The sequence below is a fragment of the Anthonomus grandis genome, chromosome 19 (assembly GCF_022605725.1).
Source record: "Anthonomus grandis grandis chromosome 19, icAntGran1.3, whole genome shotgun sequence".
NCBI lineage: Eukaryota > Metazoa > Arthropoda > Insecta > Coleoptera > Curculionidae > Anthonomus > Anthonomus grandis.
In genome coordinates, this window is record NC_065564.1 from 10,150,004 (window position 1) to 10,171,797 (window position 21,794).

Below are 21,794 nucleotides of genomic sequence, written 5' to 3' on the forward strand. Positions count from 1 at the left end.
AGGGTTGATGTGGCATGTTTTGTCTTAAATTAAGTTCAGGATGAGTTGCATTTAACAACTGAACCACTTCCTTTTGAGTACGCGATATATCGCCTTAACCAATGATGCACAAGATTTCGATTCCTTTATGTTCGGTTAATTTTCTCATATTTCGTACAATAACAGTAGGTAATAAAGAATATTTACTAATAAAAGGCAGGATGACACTGCTTTCGTCTCTCAAAAAAAAATAAACACCACTTGCAAATGTAAAAATCCTTCAAATAGTTGCACCAAAACACATTCACTTTTTGACACTAACAGTAACAACGACAACAACTAAAAAACCAAAATACCAACATTTAATTTAGATAGGTATTTCGTTCAAAATTACTTATGTAACCATTATTCATTTGAACCGTATTCTTTGTAAGAAATGCGTTCTTTTCTGTTTCTGCGTTAAAAAATGGTGGTTTTTATTGAAAAAACATATTGAAACCACTTTTTCCCGCTTATACGATGATACCTTTAAATGTAAAATACGATGTTCTGTCTTTAGAGAGTCATCATCAACTTTGTTTTTTGTTGTCGGCGCTATATTGACCATTTGCTGTTTTGAATAGCCCTTTTCATTACCTTTTTAATGAGGTATCTTGTATTTCGAATGAGGATTTAGGGTCACCTCTATAATATTATATACCTATCTCTCTTTCACTCACGGAGCTATTACCAAAATTATGTGTTGGAATTACAAGAATGTTGGAAATACACTGTCAAAAAGGTCATTTAAACGGCTGTTTAAAATTTTTAAATTGCAATACGGCGCCCATAAGAAAAACCAACCATTATAATGGAAAATGTATACAGGGTGACCCCTCTGGACAGGCTGAGATACACCCCTAAAATCTTAAATCGAAAGATACATGGTCAAATAATACATCATCTTGAAGCTCTTGAAAAATGCTTTCCAATAATATTATTGAAAATCACGTTTTTAGAAAATTCTTCTCTGTTTATCAAGGAAACCACATTTTTGACATTTTTTTGTATTATTTAATTAAATGTTCAAAAGGAATCAAATATTCAATATATAATAAATACAATATAGAATATATACATTAACAATCTGTATTTATAAACTTGTATAACTAATTTGTACATTTTCAATTAGAATTATACTTAGACTCAATCAAGTTATTGAAAAGTCAGTAGGGGAAAAGACTTCTCCTACTAACTTTTCAATATTATATTGACTCCACTTCAGAATGGACTTCTTCCTCAATTAAGTTAGTTTGTAAGTGAGTTTGTAACATTCTCAATAAATTTGTTTTTTTAAAGCAAATACCGGGAGTTGTCATTTAACTAGCGCGACAAGAGAACAAGGGCGACGGCTGACAGTCTGGCCTGAGAAGAAGAGGAGACCGTATATTGCGTGGCGGACGATCATTATTTTAACATCAATTTTATGAATTTGGTGTTAAAGAAATAAATTGGTGGTTGTAAAAACTTGGTGTATCAATATTATTGAAGTAACACTTCTTTACGCACGCTTGAGTTAGGGAGCAAGCTGCGTTACGAAAAGTGAGTTATCGAACGAGGCGAACGGTAGTTAAGAGATATGAGTTAGTGGAGATAAAAAGAGAGAGAGTTACATTTTCTTTCTTTCTCCCTCTCATAGCCAGTGCATGGAATATGTATGTATACAGTGCATCCGTAAAGTATCGGATAAATGCAATAAAAATGAAATGGACCGTTTCTGGAAAAAATACTTAAACCCGTCGATTTTAATAGGGTTTAGGGTTCTTTTACGTGGAAATAAAATATATGGGGTGGCTCAAAAAAAAGAAATGACGTCATGACAGGCTGAGATACACCCCTAAAATCTTAAATCGAAAGATACATGGTCAAATAATACATCATCTTGAAGCTCTTGAAAAATGCTTTCCAATAATATTATTGAAAATCACGTTTTTAGAAAATTCTTCTCTGTTTATCAAGGAAACCACATTTTTGACATTTTTTTGTATTATTTAATTAAATGTTCAAAAGGAATCAAATATTCAATATATAATAAATACAATATAGAATATATGTAATATATTCAAATGTACTGGCATGAATCAATCAGAAAGATACTTAAAGTTTTATCCCTATAAACTGAAAATACTGCAAGCAGCTAAAATTAGTTCAAGTAATGAATTATTATAGGTAATGAAAAGAATAAGTGCTGATATATTCCCTTAAGGAACGATTTTAATTATTTCTGGGGAACTTAAGTTGTTATTTACTTAAGTGTATTGCTTGCTTGAGGATAACTTTCAACAATTTCCAACACAATGCCTCTCACTCCATAATGTTTAAGAACATTAAGGAGCTTTTGATGAGACACAGTGTCGAAAGACTTAGCAAGGTCGATGAAAACCATTATCAAATTTTCATGATCGTCAAGGCCTTTGGCGATCTCTGAGGTAAGTTACTCTATAGCATCGGTGGTACCTCTTCCATCTAAAAATCCATATTGTCTCGACGATAAGATTTTAGCTTGCTTGAAAATATATATATATTAGTCTATCCTTTAATGGTTTTTGTTTGGTGTTTTCTAAAATTATAGGGATGGATTAAGGATAGCATTTTGTGTCCAAAGGTCAGTTGAATGGTCAGTACCAATTAGCCCATCATATTTTTTGTAAAAACTAAACAAATAAAATTTATAAGAACCTTGTGCATTAAATATATTAAAAATAGGTATATGATCAACTTCGTTATGAAAGGAATTGGCGTGTGTCGTCTGAATATTAAAAATTTTATGCGAAATAATATAATAATTCGCATATAATATAAGTTGCGTACTCATTAAACTCCTTGAACTACCGGTGTCGATTGAAAAAATGGGCTCTAATTTTTGGGATGTACACGTACGGTAAATCTGATCTAATGCTGTTAACATATATTACATCATGGGGTTGTTGTCTCTGCTTTCCTGAAAATTTTGCTGATCAGGCTTATAACTAGGTTCATTGGAAGTATGAGGTGATCGACTATGACGTTAAACAAATTGTGTTTCTGCGAAGGCATTGTCTGCTGATGGCGACAAGAATTCGCTGTTATAGTCAAAATCGGTATAATTATAAAGATTTATTATAATAGGAGTCATTAAACTGATCATAATTATTAGCAGCATAATAATTATATTCGGAGTGTTCAGGGTCGGAGTATGGATATTCCAAATTATTATGGATAGCAGTGTTTCCAGAATTTGTGTCCATGGGTTAGAAGAAATCAACCTGAGATTTCTTCTAATAATTGAACTAGCTCGGGGGTTAAAATTATTTGCTCTATTTGGGGGTGGGAGTGGTAAAGATTGTCTAAAATTAGAACTATTTATTATTGCTTCTAAAAAGTTTGTAGTATGGAGGTCTATTTTAAAAATAGTTACCTACATTAACAGCGCCTTGAGGAAAAGTCGGGGGGTACATTTTGATTGTTGGAAAATTTTGCTGTGGTCTAAAAGCACTTTGGGGTAAAGAGGCTGCTTGTGGAGCATTTCTATGAGAAAAATTAGAAGTTGATGGTATGTTACAACTATGTAGATAACTCTGTGGAGGGTTGATATAATTCCTAAAAATATTTTGAAGATTTGGAAGACGGGGTAGTAACAATGGAGGTTTAAACTGATTTTGTTGAACATTTTTACCATGGGAAAAATAGAGAAGGTTTTCTTCTACTACTAAAGAAATTGCTTTTTCTAAGGTGTCAGGGTTCCGAAGCCTAACAACAAGTTGAATTTGATATGGTAAACCATTTAAAAAGTTTTAGAATCAAAATATTCATAATGTGCAATTTTTATTCTACGTTCGTTTTCATAAGCTACAGTTGTACAGTTTCTAGTGTTCAGTTTCGAAAATAAAAGTGATAGGGCATCTTGTACTCTTATACCAGATTGAGCAAGATTTTCGTGTCTGCGTAAAAAGCTGTTAAAATTGCATGTTCAATTAGATTTCATGAATTAAGATCGGAATTAGAACAAATGAGATTGGCTGCACGGCCTCTTAATTTCATTAAAATTTTGTCGAAAAGAGCTAAATTAATGGGATTGTTTATATGATTAGCATCCTGAAAATTTGTTAAAAGATGTTCACAAGCTGTGATGAATCTATTTAATTATCTTGGATTCTCATCGAAAGTAGGGATATTATCGGCTTGGTATCTAAGCGTACTAATGTCGAACTCATTTTCTTTTTGTCTACAGTAAGTAATTAAAGGTAAAGGAACTATTTCTTCGTGTGAAGTACTTCGTAAAAAATGTATAAAATCTTTGAGTGTATGTTCTCTTACTTCATGCTCATACATAAATTAAATAAAACTACCGTAGGTTTACAAAATTGAAATAAAACTTTGTGAAATTGAGAAGAAAGTGGGTATAAAAAGAAATTTTATGTCTTGGCTCTTTTATGAAATATATTGGCAATAAAATTATAAAATGCAATAAAATAAAAAGTACCTGATATTAAATACTCGAAAACAAATGCAAATATTACCAAAGGATTAAAAAAAAAATTATAAAAGGAAAACGTTCATTTAGAGTAAAGTTCTTGCCAAAATTTCCATCTGGTATCCCTTATAGCCTAATTTTTCCTAAAGGAATCGATTTTTGCATTCCCAGGACTTAAATCTAGGTGTTCTCAAATTATCCAGTGCGGCACAGTGATGGTGGTCACTCAGATGCACTGCAGGTGCTTCAGGCGATTTTTTGTCCTTTGAAGGGTTCTGCAATTTCCTCCAAGCTTCCAGGGATGTAGCAGTCTTCAAACCGTAGAAACTGACCCAAAACGGCGATTTTTGTCCTATTAGAAAGGCCGAACTACCGACTGCGTTAGTTAAATGAAAACTCACGGTATTTGCTTCAAAAAAAAACAAATTTATTGAGAACATTACAAACTAACTTGATTGAGTCTAAATCTAATTCTAATTGAAAATGTAAAAATGGGTTATATTTATAAATACAGATTAATTACTTAGCATAATATAAAATAAACACAAGGATGGCATAAGGTGGCGGGTTGAGTACCCGTGACTCGCTGTCACCTGGTGGTGCAAGTGCCGGAGCCAGAGAAATAAATTGTAACATACCGTAGAACATGCATAACTTAGTTGAATTTAAAAAACCCATTATAGGGACTATATAATACCATGTAAGACTATATTGTAAGATAATTTTATTAAATTATGGTTTTAATCAGTTTTATTTTCCCGGTATTAGTTATTGACTCGTTTATTCCAAGCAGGTTTATGTCGATACGGGAGTGCGCATCGGCGTCAAAGTTTTCTTTGCGTGTTTTATATCCGATTTTAAAAACTCCTCTAATTTCAATTTTCAACGTCCTAGGCGGGAATTGGGTTCTTTGACCTTTGATAACCTCACAAAAGCGTGATCTGTTTCTAAGAATGATTTTATCACTTTGGGAGATTTTGGCACTGAATGTCTTATAAGGTGACAAGTTCTTTTGACAAATATTCTGAAGAACTGAACTTTAAGAACTGTGAGGTTGGTGTTTTCTATAGAATTATTGCTGATTTCAATTTGATAAAACCCTTGAGCAAGGTGATAAAATATTTTCAATGTAAAATATAGAAAATGGTAAAGTGTATTTAGTGCTTAAGTACATTTAACAACATGATCTAAGATTTCCTCTTTTCTGGGCAAAGAATACTTATTTTTGATAGTGGCGTTATTTACTTTTCAGTAATCAAGAAAGAAAATTCGGTCGTTTTTCAAACAATCCAGACAGGAGCAGAATAACTATAAATAGACACTCTTAACTATTTTATTAGTTTTTGTATTTCGAGTTACACAAAATTGTTTTCCAAAAAGTTTCATTACACAAAATCTTGCATATGTAGGGCAGTCATTTATCGCAGGAATCTAATGTTTAGTCTGAGCTAGTAAATTACATAATGGCACTATTTTACTTTTTTCTAAGGGTTGAAAATGACTTTGATAGACCCTATTTTGTACTTGCTGGTGCATACGTTAAGGTGTTGTTAAAATTAATTTTAAATGGTCATCTATATTTTGACTTTGAATTTTACAATTTATTGTTTGCACGAAAAACTTTACTTTCTATATATAATAAATGTTCTCCTATTTTTCTTCTATCGTTTGTATTGTATTGTATTGTTGTTTCAAACAATATGTAAATTTTTGGAAGGGTTGGAAGTTAAAGCATAACTTTAAGCTAATCAATCGATAAAGAAAATGTAGTAATGATTATTGTTGCATTATAATTTCCTCGTTTTTAATTGTTTTGTTGTTTTTTTTTTAGAAAGTAGAACTCTAGAATTACATTCTCCTGATGCTGTCCATAGTTGTGTACTTAGAGCCCCAGATAGTGCTGATGCCATCGCTTGGTTTAACACTCTTCACTCGGCGCTTTCTTTGCTTACAACATCAGCTTTGCACGAGGCCTCTAGAGCTATACCTGACCTAAGATATATAGGATGGTTACTGAGAAAACCTAGATCTGAAGTAAGTGATAAAACTTTATTATTAAAAATATTAACTTGCTTAACTAAAAACCTTTAAATTTAAACAAAAAATTTTACATAGAAAGGATTTTAAAATGTTCAGTTTAAATAGCGATACAAGCGTTGAAGTCACGATCTGACTATTTGTAGGCTTGTAGGACTGACTAAACAGGATTACACAAAGTGGCATATTTTTCATACTTAATTTTAACTGGTTTTTTAAAATTCTTGTCAACTTTTTCTTAATATAGTTTATCTACTACTAATATAATTATTTGAAAATTATTACCAATTACTTAAAACTTTAAGATTTTCATTTAATATGCGATTACTCATGATTATGTTATATTATTAGAAATATCACATTTAATCGACTATGATCTTAACTATTAAAAAAAACACAACCAATTTACTTTAAAAAAATAATATCCACTATAATTAAGCTAATTTAAAATTTTTAGGTTTTAAATAGGAATAATAATACAAATTTGCATATGCTTACTTATCTTGTAAATCAAACTCATTAAATAGGGACAAAAAATCACAAACTTTTTTGGAGAGGATTTTCTCTGATGATAGTTCGATAAAGGTTTAAATAGCATGATCTTACTAGTTTTTTTATTACTACTTTTAGGGCTACGAAAGAACGAAAAAATCTTTTATTGTGCTTTTTATAGTCTTAACAGGCTTAAAAAGAACAATTACTTAAATATTTGAAAAAAAAAATATAATTGGAAATTTTAGTTAGTAGCAACAGAATTAAGTAACGCAACTACATCAATTGCCTTATATAGCCCCAAAACCAAAAAACGGGAAAACAAAATTAGTAATTAAAAACTTACCGAAACGTACTAAGGGGTGGGAAAAAAACGTTTTAGCAAGCAAAAACTCGTTTTGTTTCTGAGAGTGACAAATTTTCATGCAGAAAATATAGCAAAACCTCCAACTCTCTAACTAGAGGTGTGTAAATATATTTACTACAGGACACACAACAAAAAGAGGCAGCTTATAATGCCTCTTTTTGTTATGAACCGAACTTATTTCCGCGTAACGGAACCACAAGGCCTGCAATCATGGATGAACCACCCTCGGAGGAAAGCTTAGGCTGTCCGCCAGTAAAAGCAATCCTTGCGAGACAACCCAGACGTGCAGAAGGTAACCGTATGCGCTGAAGTAGAGTCCTTAATATTAAGCACTTAGTACATGAGAGGATACTACCGTGTAACAAAAAGAGAAAGTGACATGACACTTTATTGCACCAAGTTGCAAGACTTTTTTAATTCAAACCACCAACAAAAGTAACTGCAATTGCAATAATTAGCAAACCAAATCCGCTCTATCCCAACCCGCAAGGTGCTCAGTGATGTCGAATTAGCCGAATTGAAAGCACAGAGGCTTCGAAGATCTATTATTTTCGCTCTCCAGCATACACCCCAGAATGAAAATGATAAAACGCAACTAGTGGCAAACGTGAAATAGACCTAAAATTCCATGTCGTACCAATGAAGAAAGAATCATGACTTTCTAAAATCACTGCTACTAACGATTTCAAAATCATGTTAAAGTTGAAGTAGTCCATTCTTGAATTGCAGTTAATAGTTCAAGTTCAAGGGTAACTGAAAGTAACCCGGTCATCCCCCACTAAATTTATTTAAAAACCTTCAATTCTACATGTTTCAGACAGAGAACATGATCATCATCAAGGATACTATAAAAGGACAAAGGGAAATTATAAGATATAGATTGAAACTAAGTTTTAAGGTGTTAAATTATGAAAGGTATTAAAATTACTTACACGATTAAGGGGTTATGTCAAATATATACCTCTAGTTTTAACCATTTAACCTTATCTGAATAAGGTTAAATGGTTAAAACGAATAAAAATAAACAAAAATGACATCTACAATAATGATAAAATGCTTAATTGATTAATAAATAAATGGACGGTAAAGGCATTAAACTTACATTAAAATACATATATGAATAGGACAACACTTGGGTTTACTAAAACTTAAAACAACATAATTAAAATGATTTTAATAATGAAATTATAATGATTTATTTGATCGTTAACAAATGTCATACCATTATTCTGTATAGCTTTACTTATCCCTAAAATTTCTAGTAAATCTAGTTTATTACATTTATGATAGAAATGTAAATAATTGGTGTTTAAAAGAGGATCGAAGTTATAGTTATTATGTTGTAAATCTTTCTAGCGAAATTGGATTTTATATTTAAAGGGTATTTCTAGCTTTTGCAATTTCTTTACAATGTTCCGTAACATGAGTGCAGAATTTTCTACCTGTTTGGCCAATATAAAAAAACGGCACAGTTATTAAAATTGTTGTTATTTGCAACTTGAACTTTTAATTATCTTTAACTTTTTTAGATTCAGAGATGAATTCTGTTTTTCCAGGGGGACTGAGAAATGTCTAAAAAAAACCAATGAAAAGATGCAAGTTTGTGGCTATAGGGGTGGTTGGAATTATAAGGGATGGTGCTGTCAGTACTTGTGAGTTTACGATATATCGAAAATATAAAATATCGTAATGATTTATTTTCCTCTATTTCGAAAGTGAACGTTATTGAAGGGTGTAATGCATTTAAAAAGGTTATAAAAGTATGCAACTTACCTTTATCCCCTTGGAAAATGGCAAAAACATCATCCACGTATCTTTTGATAAAGAAAATATGGTGAGAAGGAGAGCTGTTCTTAATTTTGTATTCCAAATTAGACATAAAAACCTCTGTCAGCTGAGGAGATAAGCTTGAACACATTGCAACATCCGTGTTTTGTTGGTAAGAAGATCCAATAAACTGGGAAAAAAAATTGTTGTACCTGCACTAAATGACATGGATTATCAATATAAATTTGGGAAATACTGGCACGATTGCCTGATTGTTCCTGTTTGAGTGAAATGAACAGAAAGATTGCATAGAGCTTAGAAATGCCTGAAATTCCAGTAAGTCCTCGGTGAAATCAGTAAAAACTGTAAATATGTCATCGATGTACCTATATCAACATTTTATATGTTTTTTTATATATCTCGCAATCTGAGATTTCTCTCTCAATAAAAAACATAAACACTTCTGCCAGAAAAGGTGACCAGTTAGAACCCATTGCAAGACCAGACTTTTGACAATATAATTTATTATCAACATGAAAGAAGTTTTGCTTCAGTACACTGTCGATAAGAGAACAAACAAAGACATTGTCTAAATCTCTAGTCAACACCAAAGATAAAATTCCCGTCACACACAGATCTGGTGTTTACAGACTAAAATGTTCTCATCCTGACTGCAATGTGTCTACATTGGACAAAGCGGAAGGAGAATCGGGACGAGAGTCAGAGAACATAGTAAACTCATTGAAAAGAATATAAACCGATTTATAACCAATACCTCTTCTCCTTTCGCCCATCATATTATTGAGACCGGGCACGGGTTCGTGCCCGAGGCGGATACCGAGGTGCTCCACGTTTGTCAGAAGGGGTTAAGGTTGGATCTTTCGGAAATCCTGGAAATAAATAAAGCCATCAAATCACCGGTTTACACTTGCATTAATGAGCAAACTCAATTTGAGAGCAACACTTTCTTTAATTCCTTGGATCTTAACAGTAACACTAACATTTGATTTGATTTGACTTATTGACACATTTATTTGTTTATTTATTTACACCCTATAGCACTACAGTCCGATGGTTCTCTCTCACTCGCTCCCAGTACTGAGTAGAAATCTGCTAATCTTATATTGTTCAATTTTGTTATAAATTTAACTGTTCACTAGATGTCGTGTAATGTACCATTCAAGAATTGTTTGTTATTGTTTAGAATTTGTGTATGTGTTAAATAACTCAGTAAATATTTTAAAATTTTATAATTTTGTCTGTATTTTTTATGTCACCCACCAAAAATTTTAGTTTGAGATCAATAATATTATAATAGACACATACATCTTAATAACCATAACTTCGATTCTCTTTTAGACACCAATTATTGACATTTCTGCCATTAAAGTAATAAACTAGATTTACTAGAAATTTTAGAGATAAATAAAGCTATACAGAATAATGGTATTACATGAATTAAAATTTGATACTACATTCATGTTTTTAAAAAAACTTTTATTTCGTTAATAGCTACAATGCGAGTAAAATAATAATAATACGTATATAATATGGTATGTTTAAAACAATGACTTAGCTCTGACTGAAATGGTAAACTAAAAGCGAAAGCGGAAAAAAGTAAATGAAATTGCTTATACAGCTAAAATGAACTTAACAATAACAATATTATAGAGTGAAAAGGGTATGTAACTCCTCCCTCTTCAGATTCAACTACACGGTCTGGCAAAATAGTTGGATAATGTCATCTTCGGGTAAATGTCCTGCTGCGGTACCTTCTCTATTAGAAAGGGCAGCTTTCGGTCTGAGCTTCTTATACGCAAAGTAGCTAGTACCAGCTACTAATGTCAGGTATATAAAGTTTGTCCAAAGACTGGGGTAGCGTATTGCTTTATGGAAGGACAACAGCATCAGTTGATTGTGGAGAATCTGGCTACGCAGTGTTTAGGTCATCTAGTTTGATGTCGTTGATGTATGCGCTAAGGTTAAGTGTGGGTAAAATTAGGGTGTTTAAGGTCAGGAAACAATATAGGTTGATAATTGTTGATTCCGAGCATTATGATCTTAAATATGCTCTGCTTATAAACTGGTAGAGGGTAAAGGTGAAAATAATTAAAATCTTTTTGATTAGTTATTGGAAGACGAAGAAGAAATGTAATTTTAATATTTAGGATAAAGCTGGCTAGTTTTATTATTTATTCATATAATAAGGTGTTTTCTAATGTCATTTCTAAAGGCATATGCTTTACACCAATTAACTTTTGAATTCGTTTCAATTCACTAAATAAGTCATCAGTCTTAATTATGCTAGGATGTAAAATTCTTAACTTGGAAGGCATTTTCGATATCCTGTAAAATCGAATCGATTATTTCATATAAATTAATTATTTTATTTGAAACATGTTTAATGTAATTTGAACTTTGTAAGAAATTTGATGTTTGTACTGCTAGTTCAACTTGATGCAAATATCCATCTAATAGTCTCGTATTGCGATTTATCTGTTGAATTGTTGTGTTTTAAAATTGAATTTTCTTTTTGAATGTTTAAACCTGGCGTTTTCTGATTTTCTTGTAAGTCTGTAATTACTTTTTCGTAACATTCTCTATCGGAGGCGTCGTTAGCGTCAGAGCGAAGTTACTCGTGATGCTTTTAAATATTGAACATATACCACTAATAAGTCCTCGCGGGGTTCTGCGTGGGTGTGGTACTATTTCTTTTAATTTTGTTTCGTCGTGGCCGTGTATTATCGTTAATATTTTTAAATAGTCAGCTGTTTCTGATTTATGTCCCGTGTTATTATTTAGGGTATTGGTTACATTGGCTACCTTTGTTTGAAGTTTGTTGACTTCTGTTATTAAGGGGTTAAGGTCGTAGTAATGTATAATAATATGTGTGTATTCTTTAATTTTTGCTTGGCCTAATTTAAGTGGTAATAGTCCGGGGTTATCTGTTATTTTTTCAAACTTGATTTGGTCTCCAAGTGTGTATGTTACTTGTAGAAATTTGAAATACGATGAAATTAGTCGAAACTATATTTTATTTTCAGACATCATTTTAAATTAGATATGTCGGCTATACGTATTTTTCTAAGAATATTAAGATAAGGATTTGTTTTGATTAGTAATAGCCTTGGTATTAAGTTACTGTCACCGATCGGCGGTACGGCCGTCCATTAATTATTTTTATGAGTCTGGGTTCATGTTGATTTTTTGAAGTTTATTTAGAAATAAAATAGAGGACATGACTCAATATCTTTTAAGAGATATCGAGAGAGTGGAACGAAGCCGGGAATGAATGCTTGGAGAAGCATAAAGGAAAAGAAAAGGCAGTCTTTTGAGAGAACTGATGATTGATAGACTGGCTTCGGATCACTAGTTCTTTTATTTTATTCGCGACGGAACTTTATACTGACGTGATTAAGTATGTGTTTTCATGAATTACGAGTTTTACTTATAACGAACATGTCCGCCGAAAATAATAATACTGACTCTCCGACATCAGAAGTGGGATTAACCAGTCCACAATTGGCTGAAAATATCCTGACGAATCAGCCTAAAACGCAGACAAATATTCCAAGTAGTCAAGTGAAGTTGCTACTTAGAAAAATGATTGAAATGCAGAGTAAAATCAAAAATTGCAGATCCGGAAGGCTGGTGCTGTTTGTTAAAATGCAATTAAATGTTATCTGGCATTAGGCTGGTGACTAGTTTATCATGTGTGTTAAAAGAAGGTACCGCGGATTGGCTTATTCGTTCTAGACCTTTAGGTAAAACTTGGGCAGATATTCGAATTTTTATCGACATTTTCAAAACCAGTTGACATGTTCGAGGAAGCAGTTTTTGGACGTCAAAGTGTTCCTAGCAATACAACGCTTTTGGACGAAAGACTGCACGTTTTACGCCTAGCAATGCACTTAATAAAGTCTTGTGAAAACGAAGAGGCCTTAGCAACATTGTTTGCATGTCATGTTGTGGCACACAGACCTGAATCGGTTGGTAAGCAAATGCAGGCGGACATACCAAAAGATCTAAAGAGTTTTTGCGTTGCATTAAGGGACATAAGGCTCTACAGGTAAGCGGCCAGCGCTATTTCCAACTGATCATCATATTAGTTCGAAGCGTCGTGCCCTTACTCAGCCAGACAAGAAGGAACAATCATCATTTCTGAGCAAGTGTCGTGTTTGTGGCAAAATTGGACATAAGGCTTATCAGTGCAAAATGAATGTGGCTAGTGATCTGTAATCTGTGAATAGGCGAGTAGTGCACGATAGCATGATCGTAAAGTCTGTTACGTGTTTTACTTGTGGAAAACCAGGGCATATTGCAACCAGTTGTCCTGATAAAGAGAAGCAAGCTTCTACTAGCAAACCTCGATATGAATAAAGGTGGGTCAACTTGATTGAGGTGCAGGTATTGCCGCAAGGACAAATGAAAGCCAAAAATAGTAAGATTGTTCCTTTTCTTCTTGATTCAGGATCTGACTGATCTTTGATCAAACATAGTGTTTCAGTTTTGTCAAATAGAAAATATAGAGACTGTATCTCTAAATGGTTTGAGCGGGAATGCTATATTGTGGAATTTACAATTTATAATATTAGATGAAATTCAAGATATTTTTCTTGAACTGGTTTTATGTGTAGTCCCTGATGAGTACGTTTCTTTTGACGTTATATTGGGCAGAGATTTAATAAGCCAAAACATCAGTGTTTGTTTTAGTAACAGGGTTTAGTTTTGACTCGTAAAAAAATGTTTTTATTTTCGAAAAAGAAATAAAGTAAATTTAAATTATACTGACGTTGAATTTTGTCCAACGTACTTTAGCTAGGTAAGCTTAGGTATAGCTTAGGTACAACCCGATCGTTTAGCTCCCATTGAGCGTGAGATTGTGCGTTCTAGGGTTTCAGAGTTATTAGAGGCCAATATAATTAGAGGTTTTATCTGTTTTGGCAGATGCCGGATTTTTATTCAATTTAAAAAAGTACAAATTTCTTACAACTGGAGTTCAGTACCTGGGGTATCTAGTTCGAGGTAGTGAGCTTCGTTCTAACACTGCCAACATTTCTGCACTAAGTAATTTGCCAATTCTCAAAACTCCTACACAGGATTGCCAGTTTTTAGGTTTGGCTTCGTAGTTTCGACAGTTTATGCCAAGTTTTTCTAAAACTGCAGCTCCTCTGTATGCTCTTACAAAAAAAAACTCGCAAAAATCTGTTAAATTGTGTGACAGTCACGAAGCTGCCCGGCAGACATTATTAAAACATCTTACTTTTGAACCCAAGCTTTCTATTTGTGATCCAGATTTGTGTACCGAATTGCACACAGATGCAAGTTATGAAGGCTACGGCGCTATTATATTACAAAAGAAAGATGGTAAATTACGTGTGGTTGCGTATTTCAGTAAACGTACTTCTGAGGTGGAATCAAGGTATCGTTCATATGAACTTGAAACATTAGCTGTCATAAACGCTGTTAAACATTTTAGGCATTATCTGTATGGGAAATATTTTACCGTTGTACCAAACCGTCATTCTTTAAAAGTTTCTAAAAAAAAAATAAAATTTATTTAACACTTAGAGTGCATCGTTGGTGGGAATTTTTACAAGGCTTTGACTTTGACACTCAGTATCGTGAAGGTAATCGCATGAAGCACGTCGATTTCTTTTCACGAAATCATTTACCTATGTCAGCAGCTGCACATCTATTGTAGAAAAAAGTTAATATTTTAGAGTTGCAAAGAGATTGGCTTCAAGTGGAACAGCAAAGAGATGATGAAATTCTTCAAATAATTTCTAAGTGGAAATCTCATGAACTGCCTACTGATTTATTAAAAAAATTATGATGTTAGAAAAAATATTTTGTTGAACAAAAATAGAGAGAAATGAAAAATCAAAATTGCTTCCAATTTTCCACGTTCTATGGTTTGGTCCATAATCAACCAAGTTCATATAGGTCTAAAACAGCTAGGGTGGGAAAAAAAAACTTTGGATAAGCTGTACAATATTTATTAAGTTACTGTTACCGATCGGCGGTACGGCCGTCCATTAAATATTTTTATGAGTCTGGGTTCATGTTGATTTTTAGTGAAGTTTATTTAGAAATAAAATAAAGGGCATGACAAGGGAATGAATGCTTGGGAAGCATAAAGGAAAAGAAAAGGCAGTCTTTTGAGAGAACTGATGATAGATAGGCCGGCTTCGGATCACTAGTCCTTTTATTTCATTGGCAACGGTACTTTATACTGACGTAATTAAGTGTGTGTTTTCATGAATTACGAGTTTTACTTATAACGAACATGTCCGCCGAAAATAATAATACTGACTCTCCGACAAATGGATCTTCTCTTGGCTTTCTATTTTAGCGGTTTTTCTTTGTAAATTAGTGCGGACTATTTTTGAGGGTTTGTCGAACTTATCGCTGATTTTTTCCCTAGAATGTTTTTTAGGATAAATCGTTTGGTCTTCTACAAATATTTGGGGATCGTGTCTATTAACATTAATTTTTGCAGCAAGTGTTTCTTTTGCATTTTTTAATTATTCGTTAATATGAGAATACAACAGTTTACTTTTTTCTTTATGACTAGATACGTATTCACTGAGAATTAATTGCACCAATTTGATGTCAAATACATCAGATGTAATATGGCCATTTATTATGTCTATAGGTTTGAACTTGTTCACAGAATGGATAGTGTGATTGTAAGCTCAAATAAAATAAATCATTTTTTGACTTCTTAGGGTGTCTTTAAATGTTTGATTATTAAGGAGTCGAATACCCAAGCAACACAAATGTGCTTGAAATTATCATATAGCACGCTATATTATAACATTATAAAAAACAACTTTATTGTTGTTAAACTTGCTCTTATAAGCATTTATAAATTGTGTATAAACTCAAAAAGGGCCCACGATAATAAAATATTTTTTTATTTCAGTAAACTCATTTAATAGTCGCCCATAATAAAGTATTTACAAAATTATTTTATTATTGTTTTACTACTAACTTATAAGTCTTTTTAAATACAATTATAAAATATAAATATTTTAATCTAAACAATTTGTATTCGGCTGAGTTTATTTTATCACACGCATAGAGATTAATAAAATTAACAAAGTTTATACCTTTTGTAAAAAGAAAAGATAAATGGCGAAATTGAAACCAACACCACGGATATTATAGCGGTTTAGCTGATCATACCTGTAATGATTATTATAATATAAAAAAATATTATTTTAGGGTTCTCTGGGCGAACATTTTCTCGCCCAACGAATTTGACTGATATTATAGGTGCATATTCGCATCTCAATTTTGATGCTTCTTAAATAAATTCTTCATAAATAAATTAGAAATATCACAAACTCAATCGTAATTCAAGTCTGTTTTTCTTAAAATTGCATATGCATTTAATTTAATAAGAAACACTAATATAACATAGTTATTTTATCTGCGATAAAAGTGACATATATATTTTTATTTTATAAATAATCCGCTTAAAATATAATTGTTTTATTCGAGAACGCTATCAAGACTTAACAGATGGCGCCTCTAATATAAATATAATTTATACCTCTAATATTCAAGAGGAAAGGTTTAAATTTGAGAATGATTTTTGTTATTCTAAGTGATCTGAAGGACTAATATTTGGAATTTTTTTACTAAAAATCTTAATTTATAGTTTATTGCTCTCAACCTTATCTCACTACTGGTCTCTATATTTTTAGAAATGGCAGTAAGATATTCTAGACATTTTCAAAAAAAATTATACTTTATAAATAAGTATTGGTAAGAAAAAATAAAACACATTCATAAGTTACAACTTTCGTCGTAGTTAGGGAATTCAGAGGATATGCTTGTGCATATTTTGAAAAACTATCTATGATTGTAAGGAATTTTGTCTGTTCTAGAGTACGTACACTCTAGAAAACGGAACGAGGTGGATTTTTTCGAAAGGTCTTGTCGCTGCAGGAGTGATGTTCATGAGAACTTTGACGGGGTTTCTTTCGTATTTACTACGCGCACAAATTTCACATTAATTTATATACGTTTGAACAGAACTTCTAAGTTCAAGCCAGTAATATTTGTCTATAAGTTTTTTAGTTGTTTACTCGATTCCTCAGTGATTACTCTTACTTTCATGATAATTTTGTATTAATTTCTTTATATCGTGTTTATTAGTCACATCTATAAGTTTAATAAGACAACGTTTAAATTTTGTTGAGGGCCATCTAAAATGGGATGAGTTCAAAAAAGGTTTCGTGTATGTTTGGTTCCACAAAATAAACATGATATTATTTATCGGGTAAGATATGTTCTTTCATAAAATGTAATATATCTTGTTCAAAATTGTCGTTTGATATTTGGACAGTAATTCTGCGTTTTTTATTAAATAAGATCTTAATAATAGGTTTTGCAGGGAAATTTAGATAATACGGTTTAAATAAATATCTGATTTGAACCGTAATTTACTGCGGTTTTAGAGATGGATATGCCTACAATGGGGTCTTGTTCGCGTTTGTACGTATTGTTGCGTCATCAGGAGGTATGTCTGGTTTATAGTCTGCTTGGGCGATTACAGAAATTCTATCTAGCTCAGGGTTTTAGTCAATGTTTTGGCTAGTATTTCCAGATAGTTTTTGATCCAGTTCACGCGATTTATTAAAAGCGTCCATGTAAGTTTTTAAGTTTTCGATGCCTGATGTTTCTTTTGAGTGGATTTCTATGTGTGATAAGGCGTTAGCGTTGGTATTGAATTTATCTTTTTTGTATATGATTGTATTCTTCAAGTTTTATACGTCATCGAAGTTATTTTGAAGAAAAGTCTTTAAGGGAAAAAAGCCACTGAAGGGGCTTATGGTCAGTTATGATGTGAGTTTTCGACCAAAAAGATAGGTGCGGAAATATTTGGTTGCCCATACAAGACATATACATTCTTTTTTAATTGTCGAGTAATTCTGTCCTATTAAGGGTGCGTGATGCATAAGCTATAGGGAGGTCTTGACCAATAGGTCCTTGTGAGAGAACGGCTCCAAGGGCTACGTTGCTTTCATCAGTAGTTAAATTGAAAGGTTTGGAAAAGTCTGGGTATTGAAGAATTGGTTCGTCCGTGAGTAGACTTTTACAGGTGTCAAAACAATTTTTAAAACCTAAATTTTAAAGTTATATTCGATTTTTGCACCTTTCTTCAAATATTTGGATAAAGATTTCGTTCGCTTAGAAGAATCCATGACCCGTTGAAAAAAAGCGGGGGCGTTTTTTAAACCAAAGGGCATACACAAAAATTCAAAATGCCCGTTTTCCATATAAAAGGCTTTTTTTCGATAACGGATTTATTCATTTCGATTAGATGAGGATATAGGGTATTAAAATATTGGCATTTGCCTAACTTGTCTAATAAATCAGTGATATTAGGTAATGAATATTTATCATCAATTGTTTTTTCGTTCAATTTTCTAAAGTCAACAACTACACGCCATTTCTGTTTATTGAAAGCGTCCAATTTTTTTGGTACAACCCAAATAGGGGCGGACCAGAATGAATTAGATGGTATGATAATTTTTGGGTCTAACATTTTCTTTATTTGGGATTCAACCTTTTTTGCGAATGAATGGGTATCGATACGATTTTGTATATACCGGAATTTCATCACTAGTCCTAATATTATGTTCAATTTCGCTTGTAAAAGTGAGGGGTGTACCTTTTTTATAGAAGATATCTGAAAATTTACAAAGATTTAGGATATTTTTTTTTCCGAATAACGATGGTCAATAAGTTTTGAAAGGTTTAAATTTGATTCTTTTGGGGAGTCGTCAAAATTATTAAAAATTAATTGTATCAAGAAATTTCCTATCGAACTGTTCTACTTCTATTGGCTCCGAGAAATTTAAGTTATGGGATTGCAAGTATTGCTTTAAAAAGTTGGTATTGCTAACCCGTTTTTTGCTATTGTTAGACATTCAGGTATTTCGCAATTAAGTTATCTAGTCCCAAAAGTTCATTAATTATATTATAAAACTTAAATAAATAAAATTAAACACTTTCTTTTTGGGGTAACTTAAATATTCTAGAAGCTGGTAGAAATGCACTAAATCTATGAGCAGATTTTTGTAATACTGTGCTTACAATAAAAGGGTCGTCTTTTATACAATCAGGGTACATGTTAAATGCAATCTGGGGATCAATAAAGTATTTTGTAGTTCCTGAGTCAATTAAAATTTTTATATTTTCTTCGGGGAAAACTATGTAAGGTAGTTCGCTGATGTTATTAGCGGTATTTATAGATAGAATTAGGGGTTTTTTAACAAAGTTGAGCGTCTTCTTGGGCTATTTCTTAAAAATTTTGATCTTCATCTTCGTAAGGGGCATGTTGCAGTATAGTCACTTTCTGGGGGTTGATTCTCGAAGTAATCTTGTTCATCATAAGAAATATACGGATATTTAGGTTTAGGGAGGTTTGGGAGGACCTGATTTGATTATTGAAATGTGGTGGCGTTTAATAGTGCCTAGGGGTCATTATTTTGTATTGTTTTCTTGAAGCACAAATTATATGGCTTTGGCTTAGTCAGTTGGTCTTATGCATTTAATAGTGTTACCTAAAGGATCCCTTATTCCCGAGATGAAGGTAGTTAAAGCTAACTTTTTATACATCTCTCTTTTAATAGGGGCTATTTGAACAGGTTCATGTGCATCTACGTAGCTACATAATAAATTTATTGTTGTTTGTTTTACTTTAAGTATTTTTTATTTCTTTAAGATTTTCCTTAAGTGTAGAATATCTAAGTTAAGTTCTAGATTATTTTGATTTTTTACTAATTTATTAAAATTTAACACTTGACTAGATTGAGTGGAAGCGAAGCCAAAGAAAGCTGAATGTTCTATTTTTTAATTATTTAAATAAGAACCTAAATCCTGAATAGACATTGATTAATAACAAGTATAGTCGCTTCGCTCCTATACTTTTGGTCCGTGGGGACCTGTTTGGAACGTTTAGGTCTTGTCTGTGGAGAGTTTTAAAAGAATTCTTTAAAAAAATTACAAATTATCAGGTGTACTTAAGTCCGGTCAGTCGGGCGGGCCAAAGTTTATATGCCAAGGAAAGAGAGGACCAGTTGTTGGGGTATCATGCTTCAAAGAACCATAATATATTTATATAGTTGCGTTGTATGACAATATAATGTGTTACATGTCGAATGTTTGTCAAAATTTATTAGTTGCATCCTAAACACCAAATTTCAACCCAATCGGATCAATAGCAAAAGAGTTATGAAAGTCACGTGAATTTAAAATTCAATATGTCAAAATATCGGTAAAAATTATGACTTGTATCCTAAATTAAACTCAAATACCAAAATTTCAATCAAGTCGGACAAATACGAAGAAAGTTTTGATAGTCACGTGACCTTAAAATTTAATATTTTAAAAATTTATAAAAAAACGATAATTGTATACTAAATGAACCCCAAATACCAAATTTCAATCAAATCGGACAAATAGAGGAAGAAAGTTTTGATAGTCACGTGACCTTGAAACTGAATAATATTTGAAAAATTTGTAAAAATCAATAATTGCGGTGTATAAATCCCATTATTTTTAAATGAATAAAACGTGTCAATTTGTTTTTAAGCCACCCGAGTTAGCCTTGAAATGTGTGGAAAATATGGCATTTTTCGAAGACATCAAACAATTTGCCGAATTTTCCTGGCCGCAATACACAATTTCCTCAAAAGATTTGCACATATTCGGAAAGCTCGGAGGATTTTCTGATTAGACCGTACCTTTAATTGACAGGTTACGGGTGATTTTCATTGAAAATTTAACGAAACTGTGACACCCTTCCAAAAAAAAAACATGCCGGCCATATTGGATCATTTCACCCTTGTGGTCACGTTTAACGAAAAAATCGGAGAAAATTGACTTGAGCTTTTTTTCCGTACTTCACGTACTTGTACTATAGCTGGAATGCTGAAATTTTAGTATGTGTTGTAAAACAGAATTTGAGACCAATGTTAGAAGAATTCTATTTACATATAAATAATCGGTTCTATATAGTATTTAATATCTGAAAATATGAATGGTCCAGGTGGCGCCACTAGAAAGTTATTAAAGAAAATATGATTTTTGGGTCGGACCTTCATGGGAAAAGTTAATTATTGCTCGCTCTGTATAGTTCACAAAAATTTTATTTGTCATTAAGGAGAAATAATGAAGGTTTTTTTTCATAAAAACTTTTTTTCCAAAATAAGTACAGTTTAGCGAAAAATTCCAAAAAACTAAAAATGCCAGAACTTGTTAAACATTTTTTTTGAAAAAAAAACCTCCAAATATGTTATTTCCCCTATAAAACTAAGCATTTTCGCCTAAACACTTTTTTTATTTAAGTTATTGTTTAGCTTCTGAAGAAGTTTGAATTTTTTTTACACTATGTTATTCGCTTATATTTACTTAACCTGTGTACCGATCTCGCCGAAAAAGTATACAGTTCTTAAGCCCCCATTGACCCTTATGTCCATAAAATTTCAAGTTGTTTAAATGCTTTAAATTTGAGTTCTGGCGCGAGAAAGGAATTTGACCGTTTTTTTTACAAATTTTTGACTTTAACTCGGTACCACTCCTCGGTACCGAAAAAAAAACGTTTACGGATCCATCATTCTCCAGGTATTGAGAGATGAC

The 21,794-nt window shown here is 32.2% G+C and overlaps 1 protein-coding gene across 4 annotated transcripts in view; it reads left to right on the forward strand.

The window, feature by feature from the left end:
- Positions 1 to 21,794, forward strand: part of LOC126747538 (beta-1-syntrophin) — a 95,626-nt gene that overhangs the window by 53,135 nt on the left and 20,697 nt on the right. For all 4 annotated transcript variants that reach the window (XM_050456260.1, XM_050456259.1, XM_050456257.1 and 1 more), the window contains one exon: positions 6,303 to 6,505. In XM_050456260.1, coding sequence (XP_050312217.1) covers positions 6,303 to 6,505 — 203 coding nt within the window. The remainder of the gene's footprint in view (positions 1 to 6,302; positions 6,506 to 21,794) is intronic.